This window comes from Danio rerio, chromosome 16 (genome assembly GCF_049306965.1).
Source record: "Danio rerio strain Tuebingen ecotype United States chromosome 16, GRCz12tu, whole genome shotgun sequence".
NCBI classification, from domain to species: domain Eukaryota; kingdom Metazoa; phylum Chordata; class Actinopteri; order Cypriniformes; family Danionidae; genus Danio; species Danio rerio.
The window spans coordinates 50,968,038-50,990,000 of NC_133191.1; the positions used below are offsets into that span (position 1 = coordinate 50,968,038).

Consider the following 21,963-nt stretch of genomic DNA (forward strand, 5'->3'; position numbering starts at 1 on the left):
TTTTGTCAGTGATAAAGTACTTGAAATTCCTCCAGTGTGTCTTTGTAGGGTGTGCCACACTTGCTTTAGACAAGAACCAGCGCATGATCAGACGCTGCGAGAAACAGATCAGACTGAACTTTCGCTTAATTTATGCTCTGTGCCATTTGTGATCGATTAAAAGGTGAGTTTGGTTCATACAGTACTAATGTTTTCTCTAAAGGTCATTATAGGATGATTTCGCTGGTCTGTGAGCTGTAGTTTCAGTTTTTGCTCGTGAAAAGTTTTCTGGGCGTTTCTCTTCACAGTCTGCTGTGTCCACCTCAGACATTTTCTCAAGCTCGATACTCCGATGTTTTAAACATGAATTAGTTGCATAACTAATTAATTGTTTACGCAAAATAAGGAAATTAAGTGTATTATAATCGCATTTGGTTTCATTCTGAAGGATTGAGGGGTTGTTTGACTATGATATGAGGGGAGCTGCCTGCTGTCTTAACCAGGAAGTGTTTTTGTCAACTAACATCGCTTGTAGTTTTCAGTCTGATATGTAAACTAAATCGTCTGGAGGGAATGTTTCTTCATTTTAGCCAGTGAAAATCAACTTCTAACTTACCTTTCCGTCATCTAGGTGATGAAGTGGCAACGTAATGTCAAACGCAAGTTGCCACAAAGTAACCCGCGAAAAGGGGTTTATATCTACCTGAAGCCCATTACGGACACTAGCGTCCCCTGTTTATTATACATCGACTGCTTAACTAATAAACATATCCCTGCTGGAAAAAACACAGCTTAAAACAGCTCAAGTTGGTTTTAGCTAGTCGACCAGCCTGGTTTAAGAGAGGTTTTGGCCATTTCCAGGCTGGCTTCAGCCATTTCCAGTCTGGTCTTAGCTGGTCAGGCTGGGAAATGACCAGATAAAACTAACTTGACCAGCTTAGATAGGCTAGGAGCCCAACCAAACCATGTCCAGCTTAAACCAGGCTTATAGCTTAAACATTAAATATTATTTCTATATATTATCGTATAAGTACCAGTTGTTCATAATGCATAACAATCATTATGAATATTATCTATAGTTTTATTATGGTAAAATTGTAGTAACCACGTTTTTTGAAGTACTGAAATCCGTTTTGTTTAACCAAATTTTAACGTATGGCTAGCATAGCACAAACATGGTTAATTATACCAAGGGCTGAAACCATAAGAATTTCCAATGATGTTTATTTGTGTCTCATGATGAGTCTGCAGACATTTGTTTGCTATTTTTGTAGAGAATTTTGTAAAAAAAAATAATAATAATAATAATAATAATAATAATAATAAATCTGTGGATTTATTTTAGGAATATCATAACTAAAAACTTAATATATGAAAAAAAAAAAAAAATATATATATATATATATATATATATATATATATATATATATATATATATATATATATATATATATATATATTTAAACTTTTATTTAATGTTTACAATGCAAATCCAGTTAGATCCACTTATTTGGTAAACAAAGCAAGTCTCAAATAATAAATCTATTGAAAGACAGAAAATATTACTTTACAGACTGTATTGTAAATAAATCATATGACCATTTTAATATTCCTATTATTATATCACAATAATATTACTGAAATTAATTTAAAAACTGAAAAAATATCAATTTTACACACATTTACACAAGTAAACAAATAGACTCAATGATGGGCAAAAAATCTGCAGATTTCTGCATTGCCGATTCCGTGTGAGCCTACTCATAAGGCAGTCTTATATGTTTTAGCTGCAAGACCTTTTGAAATTTTGCCATGCTGAATTGGTACCCCATAGAAGACTAACTAAATGCTAATGGAGCCATTTAGTGCATTAAATTAGTAATACATTTTTTATGATCCATGCTGACAAGTCATAAGTGTTCTCAGCATTTCCAGCATCCTTTTAGGTCTATTTTGGTTCATAAGTGGTCAACATGCTTGCGAAACAAGTGAGATTTCATCTTGTAATGTTGGAATTTTTGTAGCTACTGCCCAGAATAAAAGAGCACAATGTGGGAGTCTTCAGAGAAGCTGACATGCTGTTTTCCTTGTCTTGTTTCCATGGTTAATGAGGTGCTTCGAAAAAAAAGGTTCTTGCTCAGCTACAATAATTAAACTACCCTACTAATCATTCCCACACCTGAACCGGCACTAGCCAGAAAGGTTAATGAAAAATCGTTAGATGTTTTGGTGGATGCTATCCCAATTCTATAGTTAATGAGAATTCAAAGTGTATTTATTTTTACACAACCAGCCAAAAAGTCACATTTCCAAATAATTGTAAGGAATTCAAATCCCCTTCGTTTTGGAGCTACAATACCTACTGTAGCATTAAAGGGATAGTTCACCCAAAAATGAACATTCACTTTACTGTCCTTTACATGAGTGTCTTTATTCAGTTGAACATAATAAATGTTTTGATTTTGAAGAAAGACAAAAACCTGTAACCATTGACTTCCACTAGGAAAAACAAATACTATGGAATTTAAGGGTTACAAGCTTTCTTCAAAATGTCTTCTTTTGTGTTTAACAGAATAAAGAAACTTGTAAAGGTTTGAAACAAGTAAATGGTCAGCAAATGATGACAGAATTTTCATTTTTGGATGAACTATCCCTTTAAGCACAAGCATTTAGATCACAAGACATTAAGTATATCGAAACTATATGGACTAATAGTTCATATGATTTTGTAGGAAGTTATAAAATGACCTAACACTCTACTTGGTTCCCTTAAGCTAATCCTTGACCTGCGCTGTGTGTTGCATCATTAACATTTGGCAAAGGGGAAATCCATTTGAACTGTTTCCAGCTGAAATGCTCCTCCAACTGTTGCATACTTTGTATTTGTGACTAAGTGTACATTATTTGCCAATTATTTTAGTGTGTGTTTTAGCTGACTGAATGCACATAGTATGGCCCATTTCTTTTATGAGTGTGTAGGTGTGGTTGTCAGAATGAGCAAGACTCTGTGTACATACACCTGGTGTGTATTGTTCAAGTATTGTTATGGTGTCTATAACACATTTCATATTTCATTCATCTTTGTTCAGCAGACCAACCGGATTCACATTGACTGCTTAAAGCCTGAGAGGAAAAAGGACCGACATATGTAAGTTCTTTTCATTTTACCACTCTGAGGAGACAAAAACTCTACAGGTTTGCTTGGATAAGAATGTAACATGAATGAAAACTGACTTTCAAAATCATTTGAATGAGAAAACAGCATGTTTTGTCTCTTTGGACTACTACAAATGGTTAGTTCACATTATACTCACCATTATCTGTGTCCCAAAAGATTTTGATTCCTCTTTAGAACAAAATGAATATATAAATATAAATTATTATGAATTATTATAAATATAAATTTATTATGAATATATAAATAAAATGATATAGACTATTTGATGAAATCAGAATGCTCACCTAAAACATTCATAAAGAAGAAGAAAAAAGTCAACATATTATGAATCTTTTAAAGCATAAGAGTTCGGGATGAATAGACAGAAATTCATCACATTTGATTTAAAAAAATCTTCATTTGATGAACAAGTTTCTTATGACATTGGAATGGCATGAGGCTGCAAGAAAGAATGTAACATTTTAATTAGGGGTTGAATTAATTTTTTAGGCGCAAAATAAAATTTGGTGTCAAATGCAAAAACATTTGCAACTGGGATATCAATCTTTAAAGTTATTTTTAGAAAAGTGTGTTTGAACCAGTATTATAAATTAATACAAATGAAGCACACTGTGGCAGAACTGAGAATATTTAAATTTACACAACCCTGTCGTATTGCTGAGAACAGACTAATTTGATATGAAATAACTTATTTTAAAAACTCTCAAAAGTTTAAAGAAAAATACAATAAATTAGATAAAATATATGTTTTGAAATATATCGTTGTAATATATACCTATATCTATAATATATATATATATATATATATATATATATATATATATATATATATATATATATATATATAGTTGAAGTAAGAATTATTAGCCCACCTGTGTGTTAGGCTTAACTAGGTTAATTAGGTTAACTAGGCAGATTTGGGTAATTAGGCAAGTTATTGTCAGAAAAATATATAGCTTAAAGCGGTTTATAATTTTCACCTTAAAATGTTTTAAAAATAGAAACTACTTTTATTCTAGCCAAAATAAAACAAATAAGACTTCAGACAGAAGAGAAAATATTATTAGACACACTGTGAAAATTCCTTACTTTGCAAACATAATTTGTATAATATTTGAAAATCATAAAACAAGTCAAAGGAGGGCTAATAATTCTGACTTCAACTGTGTATATGATATGGAGAAAGAATAAACTGGGCCATATGAACTGTAGTAGTTACTGACAAAGTCCCTGCAACGTCTGACAAAGTTCAATAAATAATAATCTCTGCTGCTTCTTCCTATAATAGCAAATGGCTGGTTATTAAAAATCAGAAAAATGACAGGAACAAACACAATACAAGGTTGGCTATACTGTAGTATTGTTGCGAAAATGAACTTTAACCCTTTTTCCCCACAACTGAATCTATATCTCTCAGTGATCGTCATCTTTGTGTCACGATCAGTCCCGTGATCCGCTAGAGTCTGAAGGAAAAGGCGCGTTCACATTTCACAGAATCCGGCACTACATATTTGGTGATGTACCATATTGACGTCGATGCCTTCAGGCAAAAGATCCAAACCCAACACGATTCATCTATTCGACTCTGAGTCGACTATTTTGTTAAGGAATCAGTAGTTTTAAAGTCAGTGCACTTTCAAATTCAGACCTTAGCTGGATGTTTTCATTCATTTAGAGCTGTTTTACACACTGCATGGAGGGTCTTTTTCAAAAACCCATAACAGGGACTCTTTAACATGAGCAACATTTACTGCAAAGGGTCATAGTTCACCCCTGAAGCTACGCAAACAGTTGTCAATATCGCAGAATAATTATTTGATGATATTTCGATATTTTGCATAGTTTGGCAGAGAACTATGCCTTTTTGTGTAGTAAATGCTGCTCCAGCTAAACAGATGCTGGAGATTCACAGCTGACGGCAGAGCTGTCTTATAGAATAATGTGTATGACAATCGCATGCGATTTATCATTCAGTCCTAGCGTGACATTTCACTGGAAGTGCTTGAGCTGGCTTCCTGCAAATTACAAGTTTGTGTGCATATACCCAATTCTAAATCTTTTTATCGTATTCAACAGATACTTTTACTATTGAATCCCAAGATGGCCGCACAGCTGCAGAAACTGGTTGCACAGAAAAAGGATGTTGTGGAGAACGTCATGGAAGTGTTTGAGCAGGGTGCAGAAGTGGTGGCCAGTATCGCTGGAGATCTCTTCCCAGTGTTCTCCATTGCGGCTCCGATCGTAAGGCTGGCGCTGGACAACGTCGAAAGCAAAGAAGCCGAATACATGAAGGAGCAGTTCCAGAAAGTGAGAGACCGCCTTGAAGTTGTTTCAGAAGAAGTCCAGCAGATAAACCAGGAGATCAAGAAAAGCGGAGTCGATGCCACCTACTTCACCGTGGAGGAGAATCTGACCAACCAGTTCCGCAAGTTCATGGACGTCCTGAACGCCAAACCCAAATTCAGAGAGGTCAGGAAGAAGACGTTCTTGGACCACTTCAACCGGACAGGCGGCGATAAAAACCTGCACACTCTTTATAGCGCAGTAACCGGAGATAACTTCTCAGGGGAGTCCGTGCTGGAGATCACTCTGAATTACGAGCAGAAGAGCCGAAGGGCGGTGGAGGAGTATTGCGCCACGCTCAAGAAATTATTCTGTGTCGGTTTGATCGCTCTACTGGGACACGCTGCACTAAAAGGCGACGACGAGGAGGAGAAGTTGCTTCAAGAGTGGAGCGAAAAGATGAAAGTAGTCCAGTCGAAAATGATCGTCGTGATTGAAGACTGCATTAATAGCTTTCCTACGCAATCTGAGCTGGACGCCAAACGCATAGTGAGAGACCAAAGCGACAAAAGCAACCAGCAACTGGCCGACATGCTGGTAGAGCACCTAAAAAAGAAGTACGACTGGGTTTGCTGGTCGGTCCGCATCTTTAACTCACCCACTGGATTGTTCACCAACAAGAAAGACTTCCAGGGTTTGACAGGAAAGAGCCGCTTTCAGGTGCCGACGTCTGATGACAAACTCAACGTTGTGGTTTCTTACAGCGCCTCGCCTGAGCCTGTCGATAAAGCCCGGATACAGAGTCTGGTTTTGGAGCAGAAGAAGCTTCCGATGACGCAGTTGGCTGAACTTCTGTTTGACACAATTCCCGTCTGTGTGGTTCACACAATCAAGACCTCATGTAAAGATTTGGGTTATTCCACCAGCTTCTCTGAAGAGCTGCACTTCTTTGAGGAGTATAAGAACTTCTGTGTGTTTCTTCATTCTGCTTAAATGAGACTGATGTTATGATAAAGAGCTGAGCTAAAGGGGTGTTGCACAAAAGCAAGATAAGGGATTGAGCTGGGATTTTCAATACATCCTGGCTGAATTTAGGCTTGGTTAAGCCAAATTTAGCTACTATTGAGACAGCCAGTCTAAGATTAATCCTATTGATTTATCTGCTGGTTTTGCTCTAAATGTTACTAGAAATGAATGTGTTTTACAGTCACAATATTACTATTTTATTTGCTAATATATCAAATTATTATATAAAGAGATCAAATAAATCGAAAGAGAATAAATGAATAAATGAAAGAGATTAAAAAAGTATACACTACCTGACAAGTCTTGTGGCCTGTCCAAGTTTTAGGAACAACAAATAATTTAATGGCTTCTAGTTGATCATTTGGTAACAGACGTGGCTTGTGTGAAATGTTTATTATTTTAATTAGGACAGTAAGGTCTGACTTTTCTTTGGATTCATCTTCATTGCCTCCTCCTCTATCCTTACCCCAGACATGCTTAATAATGTTCATGTCTGGTGACTGGGCTGGCCAATTCTGGAGCACCTTGACCTTCTTTGCTTTCAGGAACTGATGTGGAGGCTGAAGTATGAGAAGGAGTGCTATCCTGCTGAAAAATGTGCCTTCTTCTCTGGTTTGTAATGTAATGGGCAGCACAAATGTCTTGATACCTCAGGCTGTTGATGTTGCCATCCACTCTGCAGATCTCTCACATGCCCCCATACTAAACGTAACCCCAAACTATGATTTTTTCTTCCCCAAACTTGACTGATTTCTCTGAGAATCTTGGGTCCATGCAGGTTCCAGTAGGTCTCCTGCAGTATGTGTGATGATTGGGATGCAGTTCAACAGATGATTCATCAGAGAAATCTACCTTCTGCCATTTTTCCAAATGATCAACTAGAAGTCAAGTTATTATATGTTGCTCTTACAACAGGGATCCACAACATGACTTTTGTCAGGCAGTTTAGATGATTAAATAGATCAAATAAACTAAACAGTAAAAACAGTTGCTCAATACTGGTTAAACGTTTGCAGTTATCGTTCATCATAAGTTTCCTGAATAACACGAATGTCCACATTTTAGGGCAAGTGAACAACTGTTAGTTTAATACATTTGATTTCACCTATTCATATGTTTCTGTTTAATCTCTGAATGAAACTCATGGGAGTCATCCGATTGGTTGGCCAGAGGGGCGTTTTTCAACTCGTCACCTGATTGGCTCACATCATCTAACATCATCTGTATTTGCATTCTGTGATCGATCTCATTGTCTTTTGAAGAATGCAATGAATGTGAACTCATCCCAGTTATCTAAATTGGGCTTAACTTGGTGGCATATTCTCATCCTGGATCAGCAAACGTGCACCAAAATAAAAGCATTCTCTGATTAAGAGACAGTAGGTCAAGCCGCACTTTTTTTATTATCATGGCTTTCTTAATTCTACTTTTGTGCAATACCCCTCAGGTGATATAGGATGTGTTCAAATCACAACACTTGTTTAAACCACTATATTTACAGTACTTAACCTGATCAAACTAATCTTTTCTATACTCTTTATTTTGTCCTGATAATATCTTTTTTATTTGCGCTTGTTTTAAAGCTGTAAATGTAAAAACTTTCAGTGTGGGTAAAAAGTAATATATTATAATCCTAAGGCTATCTTAATAAAAAAAAAACACACACACAAATAAAATAACACATACTTTGACATTAGCAGCATAAATATATGTGTTGTCAGGGAAATAGCCCAGTGGTTAGTGCACCGATAAATAGCGCCACTCCTGGCATCCCAAGTTTGAATCCCGGGTTGTGGATCCCAAATTTGAATCCAGGGTGTCTTAAAATGTCTTAATTTTCGACTTTAGGCCTTAAGTCTTAAATTCACTGAAATATTGTGTTGTAGGACTTAAATCCTTTTAAACCAGTTTCATTTTGCTTTGTTTAAGCTACTTAATCGAGCCTACATCCATCCAATGACCAACAATACATCTAGTTTTAAATAAATAAAAGCTTTTTTTTTATTGCAAAGAGATTCTCAACAACTGTTAGACATGTTACAGCAAAATCCCCAAATTAAATTCCCTAATTAGAGAAAGAAAACTAAAAACAATTACACGATACACCTCACCATAGGGTTGCACGGTTTACTGGTACTACAGTAGTACCATGAATCTATGGCTCCAAAATACTGGTGATGCTACTGTAGTTTTTAAACAGTAGTATCGTCATTACCGGTTCTACAATAGTTAATGTTGCTTGTGGATTGATTCAATCAATAAATCAATGATTTTATTTATTTTATTATTATTCTAACAACAAAAGAGTCACGGTGTATTCAAATAAAACAGAATGTATGTATGAATAAAACTTTTTTAATAATAAGTTATGAATTATGAATTAAATGACAACATATAACATATAGTATTTCTCACAATTTGCTTCATTTTAAAGATTTAAATTATGAATTAATACAGATTGAAATTCTACCTAGTATTGTGATACTTCAGCTGGTATAGTATTGTGACAAATTTACGGTATTGTGACGATAATACCAGGCCATTAGAAATAATGCTTAGTGTTTAACGCTGTATAAGTCGAACATTTCATTCTTAATGGACTTGAAAGGGTCTTAAAAGTCTTAAATTTGACTCTATGAAACCTGCAGAAACCCTGGAATCCTATCCTATCGAATCCCATCAAATCCTATTCCACTGTCTTGTCAAATTGGCAAAATGGCAACTAATTAATTGAAAAATAAATAAAAGTATGTGTAATGCTGTTTGTTTTTGCATTTTTTAAAGATGTAGACAGGCCTAAGATTTTAATATATCACTTTTTACCCAACACTGAACACTTTTATTATGTAAAGTTTACTGGGTGACAGTTGTTTTAGGGTCTAGACTGGAAACACAAGTAGACAGCTTGCCAAAAGATCACCCAAATTCACTGGTTGTATGCTAAATATTTTGCACATTGGTGTTTAAAAGTTACAAACACTCTTATGAGTTCAAAAGAAAGAACTAATTGATCAATTTGACAAGATCCACCAAGTATAACCTCCATTTTCTCAAGCATAACTGAATGTTTGCTTTTTCTTTTCAATATTATATTTAGAATTCTACATAATTTACAATTGTTTTTGCTTGTACTACAGGGCTGCTGTATTCTTTATTCTGATTAGCTGATGAATATTCTAGGTGTGCAATTATTTTGAAATAGATGCACAGCTAAAGTAGTTCTAAGCAGATTGTGACCGCTTTACAGTTCCATATCACTACGCCGAATGATTTCAGTTATTTTATATCCTACAACTGTTAAAAATTAATCAGAACATAAGGATTTGCAGGAGATAATGACCAAGATGGCTTGTGTGATGATTTGGGTAATTTCCGATGCAGAAACTATTCAGCTAGTTATATTGGTGCCATAAACATAGATGAATCAAACCCGCCAGGATTTTTAGAGGGGGTTTAAATCAGAGCACATTTATTGCTGACATGAAAAATACAATCTAGATATTGTTTAATAAACAAACAGTACATTAACTGATCAAGTCTGATTGTTTTTGTATATAAATGTGTGTCTGTCTCCAACATCTTCACTGCTCGAGCTTTGATGGCCGAGATACAGACTCCCACACCACCACATTATTGGATTTGAAGACTTCAAAGATTGTTACAGACTGTTTCTGATGAAATCTGATAACTTGAGCTCTCTCACACACTGAAAACATTTCCACACATAATCTGTTCTGAACTCAGTCTATGGTCAGCAGCAATGTACTGATATCAGGCCCACTTAAAGGGGGGTTGGGGGTTCAAAATGAAGATAGGGAATGAAGTTTAGGCAGGATATTTATAGCTATTTTTATAACTTTTTACTTAAAACCATTACTTTACGTAAATCCATTCTAACTTCATTCTAACTGTTTACTGCTTGTTCAAAATGCTCATTTAAAATGAGCTGGATCAACACAATTGTTGAGTTTTTTGGTGACAACTTAATTGTTTTACGTTCAATCAAGTTAAATTTGTAAAAACTATCAAGTTAACTAAATCAATTTGTTTTGGGACACCATGATGAAATTGCATGAAACCCAGCCTTTTTTACAGTGTTGGAAGTTTTAAGTTGACGACTTGCAGTGCACTTTAACACCCAAAAAGGTTAAGGTAACTCAAACCATTTGTGAAAACCGATTGCAACAAACCATTTAAGTTCAAAAACGAATCCAAATGAGTACTGTGAACTTAATCCATTTGAGTAAACGAAGCAATTTGAGCAAAGTTAAACCCAATAAATGAACAGAACTCAAACCAACGGAGTACTGTAAAGCCCAATAAGTTAAGGCAACTCAAACCGACTGAGGAAACCGATTGCTACAAAACATTTAAGTTTAAAAAAAAACAAATCTGTTTGAGTACTGTGAACTTACTCCATTTAGGTTGAAGTGATGAGGTATTTAATTACCTCATTACCTTCAACACTGAGTTCAAAACTCTTTTCAAATGAGAAAAGAGTCATTAGACTCCAGTCAATTTTGAGTTAACTACACTCATTTCATTTGATAAAGTTGACTGTTGGGTTTTACAGTGTACATTTTATAATTATGCACATCCTTCATTTAACAATTTTAAGGCAACAGAGTAACTGACATTTTTAAGCAAAGTGGGAACTTTTTTGGAACTTGTGGAGCTGCGCATCACTGGATTTGCTCTTCAGTGTTTGGACTTTCAGCAGTAAAAATTAAACCACACTGAACTAAACTAAACTTCAAGTCTAAAACTGACTGGACTGGCACAGTTTCAATCTAAAACTTCTATGTTAAGGTGTTTTGACAATTGAAAAATCGCTATATAAATAAAGTCAATCGTCTTAAATGCAACATGTTTACTCACTTTTTAAACTTAAAGTTTTTTTTTTAAGTCAATTAATCACTTTTTTACAGTGTTAAAGCATTGATATTTCCATAAAATATGTTTATCCATTTTAGATAAGGTTTTGATTTAATGCTTAAATTTTGTATTTTTACACAACAAAATATCCATTTCTGGACAGATTTGATGCTGTATGTCCTCCTTTCAACGCCATGATTCACTTGGTGTAGAAATAGACTGGATGTAGAAACACCCATCAAACCCTGCAATTACAGACGAGCCACAAGCGGATCTATTATTATCTCATGATTTGTCCCACCCTATGATCGTGGTCAAAAACAAATCTAGAATAGAAAACAAAAAATAAAAAAACTAAGACAATAGTATAACTGGGCGTCCTGCTGGCTCAGTGGTTAGCACTGTGGCCTCACAAGCAAGAAGGTCGCTGATTCGAGCCGCGGCTGAGCCAGTTGGCATTTCTGTGTGGAGTTTGCATGTTCTCCCTGTGTTGGTGTGGGTTTCCTCCAGTGCTCCGGTTTCCCCCACAATCTAAAGACATGCACTAAAAGTGAATTGAATAAATAGTGGCCATAGTCTAATGCTAAGAAAATATTTGTTTGTACATGTACAAGAGAAATACAATAGAAAATAATACACAGACTCCTCATCTCCACTAACCACAGACATCTATTTAACCCTTCTAATTCGCTTATATGTTTAAAACTGATGTAGGTACTTTAACGCATTGTATGTGGTCATGTAACAGACTGCAAAATTACTGGTCTTTGGTGCTGGGGGAAATGAAAAACATTTTAAACATGCAGCTGCATTTTGATCCGGTTTTGTTGGTTTTGGGTACTTAATTTACCCATTTTTCCATCAGCCAATAAGAAATTGTATAATATATTAACCTTTGCTGCCATAAAAAAAATATTTAACTTAATTGGATTCGTAATAAATCTCCATCACTTAAAGGTTGCCACAAGATAGTTTTTAAGTTAATTCTTATGGAACATCTTATCCATGTTTTACACAAAAAAATCTACTTTCAAAGTTTGGACTCCTTATTTGGATTATTTGGAACCTAGTGTTTACCCTATAATGCTAAAAGGAAAATTGTATCTGTATTGCTATCTGAAAAATAAGCACTGTTTTTAGCCCTTTTTCTGATCTGTTTTATTTGCACTCAAAAAAATAATTATTTTTGCTTGTTCAAACTATTTATTTAAAATCAGCTGAAATAAAAAAAAAAAAAATCTTGAGAATTCATTGGGACAACCTAATTTATGTTCAATCTACATAAATTTGTTAAAAATGTTAAGTTAACTTTATCGATTTGTATTGGGTCAACATGAATGAATTGTGTGGAATTGTGTTGTCTTTTTTTTTTTTACAGTATACCTGATTTTTATATATTCTGAGATTTTTTTTTTTCTCTTCAATGTTTTGGGTTAATATTTTTGTTTGTGTGTCTTTTGAAAATGTATTGTTATGTCTGTATTATTATAAAAATCCAGTAAACTAAATATATATATATTTTTAATTGCCCATAGTGTTTGAGTGTGTGTGAATGTGAGAGTGTATGGGTGTTTCCTAGTACTGAGTGCTGCTAGAAGGGCATCCGCTGCGTAAAACAAATGCTGGAATAGTTGTCGATTAATTTTGCTGTGGCGAACCCTGATAAATCAGGGACTTAGAAGAAGGAAATGAATGAATGGATACTATGACTGAACATTCTACCCTCAAAAAAAAGAAGAAAAAAAACATTTGCTGTTTATTCAAACTACTTCATTAAAATGAGCTGAAACTGCACACAATTACTTCTTTATTTTATTTTATTTATTTATTTTTTTTTTTTTTTGTTCATAAATTTATGTTAAGTTAACAATTCCTTCATGTTGTCCTTACACAAATTAATTCTGTGGAACCCAGCATTTTTAAAACAATGCCATACAGCCGTCAATGTAAAAACAAATCAATTTGTGAAAGGACAACATAAAAGGAATTAGTTAACTTATTAGTGTTTACAAATTTAAGAGGATTGAACTCAAAACAATTAAGTTGTTCCCCAAAAACTCAAGAATTGTGATGATTCAGCTCATTTTAAATAAGTAATTTGAAACAAACAGCAAACATAATATTTTTGAGTGATTATGGATGTTTATATAAACCACGTTATAATATTATGGAATAATGATATGAAGCAATATGCCACTTAATTGAACAAATGTTACAAATTCACACTGTTAAATCACTTTAAAAACTAAAGTAGAACTTAAATGAAGACAGTAATTAAGATAATCCTCCAAACGAACTTTGATGTTAGCATATGCTATTGTTAACATCTACCTGCTGCACAACAGCTTGAAAGCATTATGGAGTCAGAAAACTGCAGTGTTTTAGTGCGGCAGAAAGTTTACGTTTCACAGAAAGCAGGCCGTCCAGCTCATCTGGAGAGAGTAAATACTGTAGCAGCTGTGCCTTTAGCTAACAACAGTTTTTAGCTGACGTCAAAGCCCAGCAAAACCACAATTATACAGCTTGAATCACTGACAAATGCTATGAAGACACTTGCAAAATCAATACATTCAGTACATTTCCTTCATGAAGCAACTGATGGTTAAAATGGGAATAAAGTGCTACCGAAGACAGACCAACAACCCATGATTTCTCTTTTAATGATACAGTTTATTTCACTAAAATATTAGTTTCAGAGCCCTTTAAAGAACATGATGACTGTACACAACATTATGATATTAAATTAAGTTAATAAAAAAAAACTGTTTATTCAATAAAAAAATTTTACTGGTCATTGTTTATGTCAACAACCGAATGAATGAATGAATGAATGCTGGCTTTCACGCAATTCCTTCATGCCCACACATAAATCAATTAAGTTAACTTATTAGTTTTTACAAATTTAAATGGAACATGAAACAATTAAGTAACAACTCAAGAATTGTGTTGATTCAGCTCATTTTAAATAAGTGGTTTGAACAAGCAGCAAAAATATTTTGAGTGAATGATTAAAAAATAAATGTACACAAATAAATACATTGTTTTAGCATGTTTTCATATAGAATCGGTTATTTCTGTAGTCATAAAATTATATTTTATGTCATTTTATTGCAATACTATTTTATATTATTATAATATATAAAATTAATTAATTTATTTTCTAATTATTTTCGAATTAATTTTCTAATTATTTTGTTTATGCAATACAATACCTGCATTAAGTGTTATCCACCTCACAAAATAGTGCGCAAATCTTATAGTATTTAGACACATTTTAGTACACTCAGTACTTACTATTTACTTAGTATATAGGCAAGGCAAGGCAAGGCAAACTTTATTTGTAGAGCACAGTTTTATTCACCCTATTCTTCGCCAACGAGCGGGCGCAGCTATTTGATCTTTAGGCTCAAGATTTCCGGTCTCATTCACTTCCACAAATTTTTAGACATTTAAAACTGCTCATTTTGCTGTTTGATGTTGCAAACTGATATTTTCTTATTATGTTATTCTACTTGGTCTGTATAGTCATGCAAATTTTTTTTGTAGAGCAAGTTTAACCGTTTTCTGCTGTTTATTATTCCTAATCCTTTCTCCCATAGGCGACTGAATCGGAAGTTCTAAAACAATCGTGAAAACAGGCGCACTTCTGCATTTTAGAATAAGGTCAATACAACCGCAGTTGATACAAAGTGCTTTACGATGAAATAAAATATTTAATAAAATAAAATAAAACTTGTATTAAAAATGTAATACTTTAATAAATACACTAAATAAAGTACTGTATACATGACTGCAATTCACCAAATCCAACACAATCTCACGGCAATTCGTAACTTTTTAATTTAGTGGCTAATTCGTATGAATTTGTACGATCTAATTCGTACAGTTTAGTATGATTTGCTCATCCCCCAATGACGGTTGGGGTTAGGGGTGGGGTTAGGTGCCATGCCTCCTTTTTAAAATCATACCATTTCGTTCGACTGAACTCGTACGAATTCGTACGAATTAGCCACTAAACTGGCAAAACGTAAAATACTTACGTTTTCTCGTGAGATCAGGCTGCCAAATCAAGTCATTTAGTGGGAAAATGTACTATGTAATTAAATCAATCTGGTAATATTAGCAAATACAAATCATCTTATTAGCAAATACTTTCCTGTATTCTAGATGAGCAAATACTTTCCAGTATGATCTGAAATTATAGTAAGGAGACTGAAAATTACAGTAAACTGTCAACCCAGCTGCCCATACTTTATATTACTGTCAACTTTTTTACTGTTCCTCCATTGTTTTAGAGCAGTGGCTGGGAAGCTATGGCTCGCGAGCCACATGGGCTCTTTGACCAAAAATATGTGCCTCTACAGCTGTCTCCCTTCAATAATATTTTACAGTTTTAACCAAATGATCACCATCACTAGAAATAGTTACCTATTGAAAATACAATTACAATTCCCTCTTTATACATCTATATAAATCAATTTTTTGATTTATGATTTTATGTTTCTATGATAACTGCGAGCACATAAATTCAAACAACATTCATGAATGGTGATGGCAAAAAGAAAAAAACTCTGAGGAGCATCAAAAGTTTCAAAATGAGTGGGCAGAAATTATTCACTTGCAAATTAAGCACTGGTTTGGATTTTCCAAACAAGGACACAATAATTCACAAATTAAAGACGTGCCCCTATCCGCCAGAACTGCCTGACCGACAGTGCTGCCAAGATAGCAAGTGAGATAGAAAGGACAGCAGAACAGTGACAAAACATCAGCATTTATTTTGAGTTAGTTTGGGGCCAAAATGTGTTCATTTTCTTTTCGCCTTAGTCCCTTTATTAATCTGGGGTCGCCACAGCGGAATGAACCGCCAACTTATCCAGCATATGTTGTACGCAGCTGATGCCCTTCCAGCTGCAACCCATTACTGGGAAACATCCATACTCATTCACACACACTATGGTCAATTTTAGCATACTCAATTTACCTATAGCGCATAACTTTAGACTTGTGGGGGAAACCGGAGCACCTGGAGGAAACACAGAAATGCCAACTGACTCAGCCGAGGTATGAACCAGCGACCTTCTTGCTGTGCTGGCTGATCGTGCTACCCACTGCGCCAGCAGGGCAAAAATTTAATTGTTCAATGGTAACTGTATTTTGAATTATTTGAAGTAACAGTTTTATTTTTTATATTAGTAAAATGTTTGTTTATATGTATATACCCATATAGCAAAATTTCTCTGGCCCAGCTCTGGCCCACACAATCAGGTTTTGCTTGGCCCACATGCCGCAGTGAATTACGGTACATGACTGGACCAAATCTGGCTTCCAGACAAGGGCCAAACACAGACCATATCTAGGCCTCAGCCAAGATAATAACTCATAACTGGGCCTGAACTGGGCCAGTAAGTTTGGTGTGTCACGATTGCAATGAAATTAATAAACCTATGAAGCGTTGCGCTTTAGGCACACTATGGGCCTTGTTTTTTTCTCAGTGACCTGATTGGTAGAATTGATTTATTTAATCAAAAATTATTTTTATGTATTTTAAATGTGGGTCAAGACTGGTCAAACTCTTGTGCCCCACAATCAATTTTTAAAATCTGGGCCAAATACTAAGTCTTACATCTGGCCCAAATCTTGTGTGCCGCATTATAGACGGTACCACCTTTGCCAAACCCAGGCCATGGTTGGCCCACATGCTGTATGCCAGTGCCGGATGAATGCCTGCTGTCCCAGCTTTATGCCAAATCTGGGCCAGAATTCTTTGCTACTAGGGTATTAAAATCAGAAATGGCTCTTTGCTGTAAAAAGGTTCTCAACTCCTGTTTTAGAGCTACAGTTTTATATATGACTTCATATGAAACACATTTGTGTAAAGTTTCTCATGGTTATAAAAAAAGACTTTGGTGTCAAAAATACATAATGCTGGCTTTTAGGTAGTTTTTTTGGATAGAAGTCCCTCTGGATGCATAAAGTGTCTGTGAAATGTATAAATATGAATCAATTGAAAAAGTACCTTTTGCATTTACTCCTGTGAAGTCTAGTATGACGATCCTGTCATGCTTTCAGGCTTCATTGCTGTTTGGCTCCAGTGGCAAGAACACAAGGCCTCAATGTGACCTTTAGCAATAGAAAACAACAGAAAACAGTATAAATTGTCATGTAAATGTTTATAAGAGTCAAATAAGTGAGGTAACATGACTTTTAACTGTTTTAAATGAAAATGTACCAATCAGCATTGTTATTTCCGCTAGAAATGTGCTCAACCAATCACAAAGGATGTATCTGACCTCATTCTTCTCGACCTCGGGAGGAGCATGAACCTTTTCTCCTTGTGAATAGCTGAAGAGATTCTTTTAATCAGACCAAAATGACTTGTCCATGAATATGATTTGGCCACAGTGCCTCGCATTGACTCCGGCCCCATCAGGTGACCTCAGGAACGCAGAAAAACATCACGTGCATCACGACGCTTTCGCCTGAGATGCAAAAAATACATTGTGAAGCCATTTATGGTCTCAATGTTACCTTAGTTCTACCTTAATGTGGTTTCCATTGAAATAATTTCATTTTGGAGCAATTTCGGCCTGAAAAAGATCCAATAAATGTTTATTAGCCGAGTGGCTCCAGCAGTGCACAATCTCACCTAGGAGGATTGGATGCAGATGTGGGAAAATCTTCAAAATGCCGAGCCTCTTGTTGGTCTGATGAACTAAATACAGAAAGGAGACGTGTAGACTTGAGAAAAACATTGGTTTTCTTTGAGAGGAACCCGTGAAGATATTGAAATTACTAAACTCAAGGGGTACTGTGCTAGAAAATAAACGGACTTGGGGGGGGAAAAAAGCAAAAAAATGTGTAATTATAATACTGAGTAATCAAATGTGTACATTTAATTAATTCTACACTGAAATATCAGGATCATTTTATCAGTAGGCCCAAAGACAACAGCTCACCCACAATGAAAATGCTGCCATTACTTAGAAACACTCATTTTGTCTCATTTTCTTATACAGAGAAAATATGGACTAAAAGGGCGTTGGGCCCCAAAACATGTCTTCAGCTCGGTTAAACTGTAATTTTTCACAGTAAATTACATTAGTGTCACTTTACAGGATTTAACTGTAAAATTTTACGTATTCAGAGTTTTATTGTGAAATAAAGGCAGGCATTATGATTACAGCAAATTACTGTAAAAATGTCATTTGCACATCAGTTATAGGAATTCAAACACTATAATATTTTATTCAACAAAGAAATTAATACACATTAACTTTTATGTTCTTTTACATATACATGCACTTTTAAAAATATTTTTATTTACAGAATTATTGCATTTATGAATTACGTCACAGTAATTTACTGTAAATGTACATACAGTGGGGTGCTTTCACACCTAGACTTTTGTTTCAAAAATTGTAGCGTTTCCCCAGTTAGCGCAGTTTGTTTGGCATTTGTGAATCCAGCAATCGCATACATGACAGTGTATTATGGATATGTCGTAGGTATATATAAAGAAAAAATTATGAGTAGGGCGAGATGTCATTCCTACCGGTAAATGTACGTGTCATGTCGAATACCTAAGTGAAAGCATGCTGAGCTATTAACGAGAGCTGTTTATCCATTAGGAAAATTGACCAAACTGCAGTCTTGGTTTATCTGTTATTTCTCTCTATAATGTGAAGCCTATAACGCATAGGTTAACTACTAAGAAGTCTTACCTCTGATTTCAATTTAGTGAGGTCTGGGGGTGTCACCATTCGAAATGAAAGTGCAGCTTTTTGTTTATAATGTCTTATTTTAGTTTATGACAATGAGCAATAAGGATGCATGATAGCCGAGCAGGGCTCTGCTAAATAAACTCTGAAACTTTGACCAATATGAGGAGAGTTTACTCGCATGTAACTTGTTTTAAGTCACATGCGAAGTGTGAAGACAAGAAAGAGGTCTAACTTCGTGCCACCGCATAACTATAGATGTGTTAAAAAATTAGAATATATATATATATATATATATATATATATATATATATATATATATATATATATACATATATATATATATATATACATATATATATATATATAATTATATATATATATACATATACATATATATATACATATACATATATATATATACATATACATATATATACACATATACATATATATATATATATATATATATATATATATATATATATATATATATATATACATATACATATATATATATATATACATATATATATATATATATATACATATATATATACATATACATATATATATATATATATATATATATATATATATATATATATATATACATATATATATACATATATATATATATATATATATATATATATATATATATACACATATACATATATATATATATATATATATATATATATATATATATATATATATATATATATACATATATATATACATATATATATATATACATATATATATATATATACATATACATATATATATATACATATACATATATATATACACATATATATATATAAATATATACATATACATATATAAATATATATATACATATACATATATAAATATATATATATATATATATATATATATATATATATATATATATATATATATTCTAATTTTTTAACACATCTATAGTTATGCGGTGGCACGAAGTTAGACCTCTTTCTTGTCTTCACACAGCAACAGCAACATGAGCGGCATAACATCGCTTTGTTGAAGAGATGCTATTGGTGTGTGACAAAGTAGAACACAGAAGCAGCTTGAGGTGGAAAAAGGGAATAGGCTATGTCTGCGGTCTGGATGTATTATACGACAACATTGCCATAGCAAACTGTGAGATGTAAGTTTGGGATTTCTTGCCAGGTGTTTTAATTTCGGGTGCAATTTGTTTTTATAGTATTTTTTAGATTATTTTATTATTGATTGCTCAAGCTACCTGCCAGAAGTGCTCTGTTTTGTTAACAGAGTTGTTCAATGTTAAAATAAAGTGAATTAAATTTAAAAAATTAAGGAACATCTGGATCTGTTTCTAAAGACCTTATTTTCCTAATGTATTATAGAAGTATCGGATCGGGTTTCGGTATCGGTATACACTCAAAAGACATCAGGACATCCCTACTTAATATGGTCATCAGGGTCTCTCCAGGTTTTTCAAAGTCAAATTTGAGACTTTTTAAGCCCATTTTGAATGAAATTTTAGACTTATAGGCTAAACACTAAAGATTTTTTTTCTAATGGCCTGGTTGTTGTTGCTTTTTTTTTTTATTGTTTTTTAACATAAGTTATATCTTAGCCAAATATTTTTATTTGTCAAAATAAGAAAACTCTAGTTGTATATACACTTTTCAACAATGTTTAATTTTTTTTAAATGACAAGTTTAACATTGTTGAAAGTATATACAAAAGTATATATTTGTTGCTTTTTTGTCTTAATGGATCGAGTATAACTTTTTTTTTTAACCTAATGCTTTTCAGTTATAAAACCTTGCCTATTCCAAGCCTATTTATAAATATTATGTCCACTTCCTCCTTCCCTATAGTTTTTGTTTGACTGGAGGATCATGTAAAGAGAAACATTGTTATTATGGGGAAGTGTGTAATTGTTTTAGGCTTCTTTCCCTGATAAAAGATTTAAATTAGGATATTTTGCTGTGAAAACGGCTGTTGTGAATCCGCTGGTTAAGTGTGATGTCACGCAGAGCGGCTTCCGGGTCCAAGCGCTCTATTCAACTGAATGGGGAGATTCATGAAATGCTACTAATGAATGTTTACAAAGCGATTTAATACTTTCGAAAGTCACGATCGCAATATATATGTCCATGCCTAATATCCGATGGGCAAAAAGTGATTCATTGTTTTATAAATTGTTAAAATTTTGATATTTGTTATGCAGCAAGCCCAGAGATTGTTGTGTACACTATGACTTTATGTAAAATTAACTTTAATGTGTAATAGGAATAAAACGCGATCATAAACAAATGATTTCTCCTCTCAAATGAATGGCGGCTTGGACCCGGAAACAGTATACATACGTCACAAACACGTCACCACTTAACAAGCGGATTGTATCTCTTTGCAAAAAAAAAAAAAACTTGTTTATATTGTTGGTGATTGGATGGATGTTGGACTGATTGGCTAGCTTTACTTAGACAGAAGAAAATCAAGACCCATTTAAAATGTTTTAAGACACACAACACAATATTTCAGTGAATTTTACTTTAAGGCATAAAATTTTGCTTTAGAAATTTAAGACTTTAAGACCCAGCGGACACCCAATTTTGCAACAGGTTCCCTGTGAGTGTTGGGTTTATGGATAGTAGTGGGATAGGGCCATATAATATGTGTTTTTCACAGTATACTTACCTCTAAGGAAAAATCCTCATAAACCACCAATACTAATGTGTTTGTGTTATTAATGAATAATACTTGTATTAAGAACAGTCATACAACGATCATTACTTCAAAAAGTGTATTTTATTTTGTGGCCCTTTATAGAATAAGGTGCTTATGAGATCACTTACAAGAACTATCTCTTTTTTTTGGCATATTTCGTTAAATGTGGCAGCAAAAAGTATAATGCAA

At 33.9% G+C, this 21,963-nt stretch overlaps 2 protein-coding genes and 1 long non-coding RNA gene across 5 annotated transcripts in view; 1 reads left to right on the forward strand and 2 right to left on the reverse strand.

Annotated features, from left to right (window-relative positions):
* The window catches only part of LOC141378319 (uncharacterized), a 29,791-nt gene extending 28,897 nt beyond the window's left edge, over positions 1-894 (reverse strand). The window contains exon 1 of the long non-coding RNA XR_012392531.1: positions 596-894. This is a non-coding gene — a long non-coding RNA (uncharacterized lncRNA). The remainder of the gene's footprint in view (positions 1-595) is intronic.
* On the forward strand, positions 63-9,994 carry rpz4 (rapunzel 4). 2 transcript variants are annotated; one of them, XM_005158424.6, is made up of 3 exons: positions 63-163; positions 3,072-3,127; positions 5,234-9,994. In XM_005158424.6, exon 3 carries the CDS (start codon positions 5,258-5,260, stop codon positions 6,431-6,433), a length of 1,176 nt encoding a protein of 391 aa, XP_005158481.1. In that variant the 5' UTR covers positions 63-163; positions 3,072-3,127; positions 5,234-5,257; the 3' UTR covers positions 6,434-9,994.
* Positions 9,995-21,836: 11,842 nt separating this feature from the next.
* tmem176l.1 (transmembrane protein 176l.1) overlaps positions 21,837-21,963 on the reverse strand; it is a 6,965-nt gene continuing 6,838 nt past the window's right edge. For both annotated transcript variants that reach the window (XM_009292654.5, XM_009292653.5), the window contains exon 7: positions 21,837-21,963. This exon is cut by the window's right edge and continues 613 nt beyond it. The gene's annotated coding sequence lies outside the window, so the exon portion shown is untranslated.